The following is an 11,652-nucleotide window of genomic DNA, read 5'->3' as shown; positions in this document are numbered from 1 at the left end:
AAAATAATTGTTAAATAAAAATATAGTTTATATAATTACTTTTCTAGAATTACTCTTTATATACTGCAAGATGGTTGAATATGTTATCATATATACCTTTAAATACAACAAAATAAAATTTTAACCATAAATAAATCTTTTTCATTTCAAAAATAAAATTTCTCGAATCTCGGAGTTGTTTTTGCACTTAATAGGCTTAAGGTTCACTTAGGTATATTAAGTACTATTTTTCTTTATTTATTTTCTCAATGTAAGACTTAACACTCATAAGTGTAATTACAACAATCTCCCTCTTACTTGTGACTTGTGAGTATCTTCACATTGACCCAACTCCCCTCCGCTTGTGAGTCTTTTTACATTTTCAAAAGTGTCTCGCATCAAGAGTTGCGTATGCAAACACAATTTCAAACCCGACGTGTCCAGACACTCGTTCCGAAAAGCTAACCATAGCTTTGATACCACTTGTTAGGATGGTCCTTTTATATGCTACCCTTTTGTTTGCTATATAAAAGGAACGCGCAGTTTTGTTTTGGTTCTTAACCTATAGTAGCTTTTCCTCTTATTTTTAGGGCAGAAAATGAATAATAATATTATATACTACACTTTTATCTAACAATTGGTTCAACTAACTTTTAAATTTATTTATTTTTTAATAATAACCGATCCTGACATTGTCACATCATCATTGTGAGACACTAATTTTAAAATAAAAGAGTGGCTTTTTATCTTTACTCAAAACAAAAATATAAATCAGGAAATATTCTGGCTTGATAATTTTCCTTTATGTATTCTGGAAATTGTCCACTCTGAGCAAGGCTCGATTTAAGTCAATAAAAGTTACCAATTCTAATTCAAAAAAAAAAAAAAAAACAAAACAAAAATATAAATGAGTACTTTGAGTAATGCTAGGGGGCATGTGATTTACTACAGGGTTCAAAACTCTCATTGATTATATATGAATTCCATATTCTTGATATTTTATACAACTACTTTTTAAAGTTCTATCCATTCTCTTTCAATGATTCAGATTTTAACAACTCAAATTTATCACAAGTAAAATACTAAAGTTTAGGTTTGAAAAATATTCTTAATATTTATTTCATATAACATATAATAAAAGCTCATGATATAAAATGTGAATCGTTTTAAAATAATGATTCTATAAGATAAAATTACTTAACAATCCTGAACCAATTTACTAAAAAAATATGTCATACCATCTTGATTCCAAGTAATGGGCCTCACCCTACAGGCCCAAAAGGATCGCATATGGGCCACCTAACCTTTTTTTTCTTTATTTTTCTTAAAAAAAAAAAAAAAAAAAAAAAAAAAGACCAAATATGTCATTCCATAAAAAAAAACTGAATGATAAAATAAAGTGGGGTTACGAGAACCAAACCAATGTATCCAAGAAGAGTGGACTCTCCAACAACAAATTCAAACGAAAAAAGCAACACCGAAAATGAAAACATTTTGATGATTTCATGGGAGCATCTAAATGCAGCAATGGCTCCCATGAAATCACTAGTTTGCAAGCACGAGAGAGATCAGAAAGACAAAGAAAAAGTATCAGTAAACATAGCTTCCTTGTTTCTCTGGATGCAAGTTTTTCTTTTAATGGAGGAGTCGATATCATATACAAAAACCAAAAGAAAGAAACGGATACAAGGGAGAGCTAAACGTCAGCAGGAATTTTTATTCAGTGAGAGATGTTTATGACCCACAAATACCCAAAACTTCCCGTACAACAAGGACTGCTTCTCGTACAACAAGAATGTTGAATGTATTCATATTTTATGGGACACCCCAAGCTACTGATCTTATTGGCCCAATAAATCAATGTCTGGCACTGGCACTCTCCAAAAATTCCATGAGTTAAAATCTTCCTGCACATATATTGATACTTGAGGTTGTGAGATAAGTAAACACCTATTTATTACACTCATTTTTCAACGGTTAACATAACATGTTTTAAAGTGTCTTCTCATATTGATACTCGAAGTTGTGAGAAAAACAAAACAAAATGAGTAATGCTACTCTTCACACTCATTTATCACACTCATTTATCACTGCTAACATAACATGTTTTAAGTGCCTTTCCATATTGATACTCGAAGTTGTGAGAGAAACAAAACAAAATAAGTAATGCTACTCTTCACACCCATTTATCACTCATTTTACAACGGTTAACATAACATGTTTTAAGTGCCTTTTCATATTGATACTCGAAGTTGTGAGAGAAACAAAACAAAATGAGTAATGCTACTCTTCACACCCATTTTATACTGGCTGAGGTAATATATTTTAAGTGGCTTTCCAATATGCCACCTTAGCCCAGTGTGAAATAGATATGAAGAGTAGATTAGCATTCCTTAAACAAAATAGGGTTCAATACTAAATACCCCCATAGGGTTTCATAACTTTATTTTTTCCCCTTAGGGTTTCATTTTTATCACAGGAGATCCATGTGGTTTTGATAATAGACCAAATTAGTCATTCTGTCAATTGGCCGTTAATTGACTTAACGAAATTCTACGTGGATTAATCAAATGTTGACACGTGGCACCCACTTAATTTTTTTTTTTTTAAATTAAAAAAAAATGTTTTAAAAAAAAAAGGAAAAAAAATTGCCATTCGGGGGTGGCCAGCTGGCCAGATGGGGGTGGCTCAGCCATCCCCATGGAGCCTAGGGGGTGGCCAAAACTACACCCAATGGTAGTCAAGGGGGCGGCCGAAACCACCCCCAGTAGGTACTGGGGGTGGCTGAGCCTAGGGGGTGGCCGAAACCACCCCCAATGGTGGTTGAGCCACCCCCTTGGTGCCCAAGGGGGTGGCCAAAACCACCCCCAGTGGGTATTGGGGGTGGCTTAGCCACCCCCATGGAGCCTAGGGGGTGGCCGAAACTACCCCCAATGATGGTTGAGCCACCCCCTTGGTGCCCAAGGGAGTGGCTCTATGGGGTGGCTGAGCCACCCCCAGTACCCACTGGGGGTGGTTTCGGCCACCCCCGATTTTTTTTTTTTAAATATATACATTTTTTTTAATTTAAAAAAAATTAAATGAGTGCCACGTGTCAACATTTGATTGATCCACGTAGAATTCCGTTAAGTCAACTAACGGTCAACTGACAGAATGACTAATTTGGTCTATTATCAAAACCACAGGGATCTCCTGTGATAAAAATAAAACCCTAGAGGAGAAAAAATAAAATTATGAAACTCCATGGGGTATTTAGTATTTAACCCAACAAAATAAGACCCATCCATGTCTCTTTGGCTTTTTGTCAATTCTAAGGTAAGTTATCTTACCTGCTCAACCAATGAAGTTGGTGGGAACATGTCATTGACAAGAGTGTGTAAAGACGTGTAGGACTTCACATCAATGCGATGACTAGTAGCAACCTCACCCTGTCAGTTTAGATCAATTTTTTAGTGAACAAAATACTGAAAAGTGAAAAACATAAGTTGAAGATAAATACCTTAGGGTTGATAATGAATATTTTGCCCTTAGGGATCCCAATTCTCCTGTAACTGAGTTCATCTGTTTCTCTATTTCCGAATCCCGCATAGAATGGATTGTAATCAGAAGGGAAGAGTTTTCTAATATCCTGCATAATATGATATTGCATCATATACAACAAAATGTCAGAAAGAAGGATCCAATGCTTAGTAAAAGTGTCTAATATACATCCAGTAATAAGGTTTGACCTTCGATATTTACCTCTAAACATGCAATCTTGAACTCATGAGGTGCTCTTCTTATTACTGCCATCAGAAATGGAGAAGCAAAATGGTCAATAAGGCATGCAAAGTAAGAAACAATGCAGACTAATGCTACCTGGAAATGAAACTATTGGGTAAAAGTCAAACATAACCCTATTTTTCTTTGAAGTGGTCAATGATGCAATGATAGATGAACATATCAGTGAGGTGTTGCTTCCACATGTGAACAACAAACCAAGGCCATTTTTATAAGCTTTAATACCTTATCATCAGAGCATGTAACATCACACGTCAAAGGTGAACTAAATTAGATGCCTAGGCCTATGGTAAAACTATTAGTTACACCAGTCTCCATTTGATGTGGGAGGAAGGACGGAACCAAGAATTCTTATCTTGGAGGCCAAAGCATGAACGAGAATATATTAAGATTTAGGATTTAATTAATATATAAAAAATAAAACTAGTATTCATTCAGTGTGAACAAAATATAAACAAAATAACAAACACCAAATAATTGTTTCTTAATATATTTCAAATTTTAACTCAATCACCTAAAAAAATGAAACCCGACGTTCTTTTAGATACCGTATCTTCAATTTTGTTGCGAAACCTGGTTTGGATCATATTTACAGCTGAAAAACCTTATTATGTAGTTCCTTGAAAAACAATTTGTTAGACAAATAAGGGAGTTGTTGGGCGAGTTGGGTCATGGTCATTGCATCGTTGCAAAATAAGGGAGGCAAATAATGGTTGTTATGATGCATTACAAAACAAGGGAGGTTGTTCAATTTTTATTTTATTTTTTTCAGTCTAGTCAAATAGGTTGTTTGGGAGGTTGGGTATGAAGATCTTTTGTTTAAATAGGGGCCAAGTCAAACTTTTTTTTAAAAACCCCCCAGGTGGTGGCTCCTCTTAGCCCTTATTTGGGTCCATCATTGTGTAGGAGCTTCGAATACCCATCCCACCCCACCCCCCCATCCCATAGAATTTTTCAAAACTAAAGGGGGACCCCTCCAGACCCCCACACCCCACCCCCACCCACCCCCCCAATCCAATAGAATTTTTCAAAACTAAAGGGGGACACATGGCCCCTCCAGAACCCCCCTCCTTTTATCCATCATTGTGTTGGAGCTTCATATATCCATCGCCCCCGGAGGAGAGAATTTTTATGCATGTTGATCGCTGTGAAAAAGTCACTATAACCACTAAACATTCAGACAGAAATCATATTTTGTAGAGAGCAACCACTGAATATCCCATAATATAGCTGGCACTATAGGCAACTGTACTACAGAATTAATGCAGGTTAAAGTATTTCTACAAATTAGTGGCATTATATAATTTCTCTAGGATGGGAAGAATATCACCTTCTCGGTACAGTGAGGGAAATAATCCATCGGGTGAAATAACAACAGGTCCATTTGGTAAAGTTTTCCCATCCTGCAAGTGAAGAAAGAGTTGCCAATTGAGCTTATATAATTCTACCACCACGGTAGCTATAACCTCTACACTGCAAGTGTACTGTAAGGCAAGAGAAGAGAAGAACTGAACCAATACGTAAAAACTACAAAGATCGACCATAATGACCCATATAGACATATGTGCATCAACTTGTCAGAAACTAGATCATAACGCAAACCCTTCAATGGAGATAGAAGGCAAAAACTACATTGATGCCACCATGCTGTCAATTCTTAATTTAATTTCATCAAGCTATAAAATCTCACAGATAGGTTCCCATTTTCAATCAGTTAGGACCGAGTCAACCAAAAACCAGTTTATCTTGGTACCTGTTTCAGATTAAGCAAAAAACTTCTAGTTAGATATGCCTGAACAATGGCACGCGCACTCAAAAACAGCAGCTGATATCCATTTTCCTGTAGAAAAAAACAGGGATCTAATATTAGACATCCATATACAAAAGAAGGCCATATAATTCCAGAACAGCTGATAATTCTAGTTAGAGGCTTTCTTTTGTATACTTCCTATGTACTTAAGGGCACCTTGCATCAATTACTTGTAAAAAAAATATAATTCCATGTGCAACTCCAAAGAAAAAAAAAAGGTCATTAGTTAAAGGAATTAACTCAACAACCATACTGCTCAATAAAATTTATCATTCAACCAAACTCCAAGAAAGCAAATGCTTCAAAAAAATTGAACTACTGATTTACATAGTGCTATGAAACAGGAGATGAGAAGATAGTGCCATATTTCACAAGCTTGATGTTGCAATGATCTAACAAAACTGGGATTTGGTGGGCCATTTTTTATTGTGTCAACCAATAACAGTTTCTCCTCTTCTTCCCCACCTCACCCATCCCTTTTCCAAACTATCTTAAAATTGATAGAAAGAAAGATGGTCAATCATGTGTAGAAGTAGCACGTGGCACACATGAATCCTTCCCCTCAGAAAAATCAAAATGACAAGAAAAATGAAAAGATTATATGTCCATGACGAAATGATGCACATGAAGAGAAAAATATAGAAGCCTAGTAATCATAATAACAAGCCCTTCACTGATAGATAGTGGCAAAACCAGAGGTCGAACTGCATAGTAGATTTGTGAAACATACTAGAAAACGAAAAATAGTTCACTTGCTAGATCGAGGCTGTAGCTGACAAGAAAGGGATGTACTGACTAATTTATCCTTGGTGAACCACTATAGTTCCACGATTGTTAAACCTTGCTCAAGGCTAAATCATACAAACCAAATCTGTAGAGTACATTTTGAAACATATCTCAGATCAATAAAATCACTCTTTTTGTCCAAAGTCAGAAATACCTTATTGCTTTATTGGCTCCTACAAACTTTGGTAAGATTAAAAGACTTGGGAGTCAGACACAAATCAAATGAGGATTTGGGAAAGTTAAAAGTTAGACAAAGGCGTACCTTAATTGCCGAGAAAAGTTTAGCGACCCCAGATTGAGTCCAATCCCTTCCAACTAAAGGCATGAATTGGCCTAAAACATCAGACCTGGAAACGAAGAAAAACAAATGGTCAAGGTAATGCACGTCACAAAACCTATTGTTAATTGGAAGACATTCAAAGTTATAGGTTTCATCATAAATCGATTTGACAAGAATGCTAATACTTTTAAAAGTAGAAGTCATTATAGAGGAAGGGTTTCTTCTTTCCATATAAAATATAAAATGTTATTTTTCCCTCAGCTAAGTCATTAGTTCCACAATCTTTACTTAATACCATATTAGTGACTTCTATTCCATATCACCAGATATGTTTATATTTCCAACTTCTATCAAAAGGTCTAGTTATGATAAAGCAACCAGGAGATCAAGCAAAAATGTTTTTCCCATTGAAATCTTATATGCAAGCATCAGGACAAATAAAATTGCCCCCCCTGTACAAAGACAATTATAAACAAAGAACACCACTTATAATAAAATGTTTCAACCTATCAGCAAGAACCTTAAGCCCTGCTTAGAGGTGATTATAATGCAAAAAGAGTCCCTTGGTGTCCTTGACTACATCACAAATTAAGGCATCATGGTTATACAATTGAAACTAAAATTGTTAATGATTTGTACTGGATGCCTGTCAGTATAATGTACAACAGGGCACATGACAAATAAAATACTCATTCTGCCAAAGCGTAATATTCCAAAAAGAACAGGAGTTAGAATCTATATGAATAAAACCATGAAAGGAGACCACATAAGAGGAAACACCCTCATGGAAGCCTTGGTGGTAATATGACAACTTTAATGACTTGTGTATAAACTGAGAAGTGAAAAGTCTAAAAGAAATAATGTGTGTGGAAGCTATGGTCAGGCATTTGGGCTCGTCATCTCTTGGGGTCAAATCTAATACAAAATAGAGGAAGTAGACAGGGAAAAGAACATCATAAATAGCAGCATCTTCATCAACTTATAGGAAGTTCCAGTAAAAAACATATTTAGCAGCCTAATATAAGATTTACTATACGAACTTGGTTATTGTCCCATCAACATCTGAAATTACAATTCGTGCATTCCACTTCCACAAGTAAATACGAGCATCAACCTGTTAAACGTAAATGTGGTATTAGCAATAAGAATATACAAAATCCAATCCTACTGGCTACCATCTGCATATTGCAAGTTTTAAATGCTACATGATTAACATACCCGTTGTGTTCCTAGAACCCTGGTAGAGAAACTGAAAGTTATCATATTTTGACCATCTTCCAGATTCAAAGATGCTATCTGCTCATTAGAGGGAACATTGGTCCTTATCAATTGCTTGTGAGGAGACTCCTTGCCATCATGCGATGTCATAATTGATAATGCTTGTAAGTTACCAGATTCAGAATCAACAAAGACCTCCTCACTTGATGCATTACTGCTAGCATGATCAAGTGTTTTGACTCTTCTAAATGGCCAGAGCCATCTGCGTCCAGATGAAGCAGGGGAAGCAGGGTTACCGGAATCGTCATCCCTGGGCTGTGGTGTGCCCACGGGAATTGTATCTTTGTGCTCAACAGGTAATTCTAAGCCAAATGCAGCCATTCCAAGAACAAGAGGAGCAGCTTTTTCCCACTGCAAGTAGCTCTCTCTAAATCTGATGATTAGATTCTCATTTCTAATAAGCGATACTGCAGAGTTTTTAAACTCCTCTTCAGATATCCGATGTGCATCAAAAGCTTCAGCAGCAGCATCCAAGCCCATACCAGGGTGAAGTTCATTCCTACAGAGCGAGATCTCAAACCCTGCAAATTGTAAGAAGGATGGAAGAAAATAAATACTCTCTAAGATTGACAACAGGAAAGCCCATAATTTTAACAAATGCCACTAAGAACTCCTTACTTATGCTAGAGTGAGTTTGTATCCCTTCACTGGAAGCTTCCGTTTGAGGTTCCACTAGCTCACTTTTACTGCACTCATCTTCCAGTACAGTTCTCAGTGGACTATTATCTATCCCTTCGAATGCTGCTGATGTAGAAAAGTTTTTGCCCTTGGATTCTGAACCATTAGTGACAGAATGAACAGATATGCTGTCAGACACCATATGTTGTGCACCTGATGCATTTTTCTCAACTGATTCAACTCCAACCTGTAAGCCTGGAGATGCCCCATTACCCAGAGAACTAGAACTACCGGAAGCAGATAAATCATAATCCTTTCTAGATTCTACAACGCCCTCGTCTTTGTCTTCACCAGCTACTGGAGAACTCTCCTGAGATTTCTGTTCTGAGACATCCAATGAGGAAATTACATCATTTAAATCAGCATTTGCAACTTGTTTGGTCAACTTTGACAGCTCCAAACAGCTCTTAAACACATCTTCCCTCTTGTTATTAGCAGACACTTCTTCTGAATCACTCTGCACGAGTATCTCTCCTTCCTGATCTGAAATGCCCGGAGCTTCTTGAGATTGACAGACATGCTCCCCTACTCCTTCACAAACTTCCAGCTGGCGCCCAATAGCATTGTCATCATTATTAATGCTGCAGACATCATCAGATGCAACATTGGCCGTAGATGCACTCAGCTTATTAATATAATCTGCAGCCCAGACATCTTCACCTGAACCAAACTCCTCATTGCCTTCACAAAATTCTGTCCCTTCACCTGGGCCTAAATGAAACTGGGGTATGCTTAATTGCACATTCTCTGTATTCTGCTCTGATGCTGAGATGGGGGCTGTCAGTACATGACCATCCACACTCACCAAGATCACTTCTGAATCCGAACATTGGGCTTCCACAAAATCCTCACCATCTAAACTTTCATATCGATTAGATCCATATTCCGACAACTCAACTGAACCCTCCAAAGGGGAATGCTCATCCTTGAATTCATAAAACCTTCGCTCAACATCAGATTCTACCCTCTCAATTCGGTCTGCATATAAGGAAACAGATTCATCTCGCAACCGAACCACCTCTGAATCAGAGACACTATGTTCAAGTCTATGAATGTCATCAATTTTGTCATTACTACTGTCTTTGTTATTATCACCTATAATACTATCCTCTCCTGTAACTACTAAATTATCAGAATCCTTTACAACCCCATTTGTCTCACTTCCTTTACCAGCATCAACCTCCTTTATAAAATAGGCTTCGCCTGAATTATCAAGATACATATGGAAATTGGCTTCAACGCCATTGACAGCTATGCGGACAATCTTCTCAGCACCTTTCAGAACTCCCTGAAATTTACCAAACCGGACATACCAAGGCGTGCTTAGGAACGTCCCATCCGGCTGCTGAACAACAATGACATCGACAGCCCCACCAAAGGGGTGAAAAGGAGTAGCAACAGAGTAAACACCTTGTGAAATTAGGCTCCCAACCCTACCAACCACATTCATCTGGTCAACCTCCACTCAAACCCTCAAGATTTTGGGAAGCCCCAATTAGATTTTAATCTTTGTTTCCCTTCAAAAATAACATCCACCCAAATTGAAATAAAATTATTTCCTCCAAACAAGACTGCGACGTATTTCACTGCGTGAAATCCAAGACAAAAAAAAAAAAAAAAAAAAAAAAAAAATTCCATCAAATGATCATTTTAAAGAAACAAAGTAAATAGTACATATGATGTCAACGCCAGTTTGAAGTGAACTTAAAACCCTAATATCCGTTTGGTCGCCAAGAAAGGAAAGAAAAGGAAAAGAAAAACTTGACATGTTCCAGTAGCCATTTCAAACCCACGAAAATACATGCACATAAATGAAAAAATCAACTCCGACCCGCTAAAAAAAATCTCGAATTTTCGATTCTTTTCCCAAGCTTCCTCTTTCCCAGCAACCAAAAATGCAGAGACACCAACTTCCCGAGAAAATTAAACAAACAAAACCCACAAAGATATATATATATATTGCAGAGCGGAGAACACAACCTCTCAGAGAAAATTAAAACGACATTAAGGTGGTTACACTTACAGATTGAAATTTGAAGATGGGCGAAGACAAACCAATCTAACAGCCCAAATGCTCAAAAAAGTTTTTCTCTTGCTCTTTCTTGGTGAGGTCGCTTTAGTCTTCTAGGAATTTCTTTAATTAATGTTTGTGTTTGCGTATTCAATCCTCCCTTGTTGAAATGCTTGGCGGCTTCGAAGCTTGGACTTTTCGGGGGATTGTTTGGAGGATAACAAATGGACGCCAAAAACCAGCAACCTCCATGGCCAAGCAATAAATAGGTATTCCTCGAACGGAAATGCTTAACCGGTCCTGTTGTTGGATGAAATTACAGAAATTGCTCTCTAGGTCACCGGTAAATATTGAATAAAAAGAAGGGTTTTTTGGGTATTCAGGCTTAGATTCCTTGTTAAATACTGTACTCAGATAAATGTCTCCGGGTTTAAAAGGAAAGAGCAGAGACCATCATCACCTCGTAGTGCACTTTGTCTTGAAGTGAACAAAATATTTATTGATGCTCTGAAAAAATAAAAACAAAAACAAAAACCAAAAATTAAATAAAATTACACTTACTCATGAAAATTTCACTCAATTATAATATCTCAAACTAAAAAAAAAAATTATATTGACCCATAATAGTTTTTTTCTAAATTAAGTGTAGTGAGGTAAAATTAGTTTTCTCAAAATTTTATCGATTATAAAACACCAAAAATGCCCTTTGCGCTATAGTCCTTAGGGTCCGTTTGGAAATGTATTTTTAAAAAAATAATCTGTGTTTTTAAATCAAATCGCAATTTTGAAATGCTTGAAATTGTAATTTTAAAAACGCAAATTTTAAAATCGTGAAAAGACCTGCGATTTCTATAAGCTGATTAAGCTGATTAGAATATGCTTATTTAAAAATGTGTGAATTTAAGCCAAAATTACGATTTCACTTAAAAAAATGTTTGGGGCAATATTTATCTATTTGGTCATGAAACAGCAATTATATGCTAATGTTATCCAAACACTCAATTGATAAAAAAAAAAAAATACTTCTTAACATGTTTTACCAAACGCCTG

General features: G+C 36.4%; 1 protein-coding gene across 2 annotated transcripts; it reads right to left on the bottom strand.

Annotated features, from left to right (window-relative positions):
• Nucleotides 1-1,569: 1,569 nt before the first annotated feature.
• Nucleotides 1,570-11,015, bottom strand: PAH1 (Lipin family protein). Of its 2 annotated transcripts, none has more exons than XM_059606501.2 (11): nt 10,615-11,015; nt 8,532-10,177; nt 7,854-8,434; nt 7,676-7,749; nt 6,618-6,702; nt 5,513-5,599; nt 5,090-5,162; nt 3,721-3,764; nt 3,479-3,607; nt 3,309-3,407; nt 1,570-1,886 (listed from the first exon to the last, which is right to left on the bottom strand). In XM_059606501.2, exons 2-11 carry the CDS (start codon nt 10,039-10,041, stop codon nt 1,821-1,823), a joined length of 2,748 nt encoding a protein of 915 aa, XP_059462484.2. In that variant the 5' UTR covers nt 10,042-10,177; nt 10,615-11,015; the 3' UTR covers nt 1,570-1,820. The 2 variants fall into 2 exon arrangements, with proteins under 2 accessions (XP_059462484.2, XP_059462485.2); XM_059606502.2 differs by having other exon boundaries at nt 8,532-10,108.
• Between the last annotated feature and the right edge of the window lie 637 nt (nt 11,016-11,652).

This window comes from Corylus avellana, chromosome 10 (genome assembly GCF_965113065.1).
Source record: "Corylus avellana chromosome 10, dhCorAvel1.hap1.2, whole genome shotgun sequence".
NCBI lineage: Eukaryota > Viridiplantae > Streptophyta > Magnoliopsida > Fagales > Betulaceae > Corylus > Corylus avellana.
Note: the sequence above shows the minus strand (reverse complement) of the source record. Positions and strands in the feature narration are given on the sequence as shown.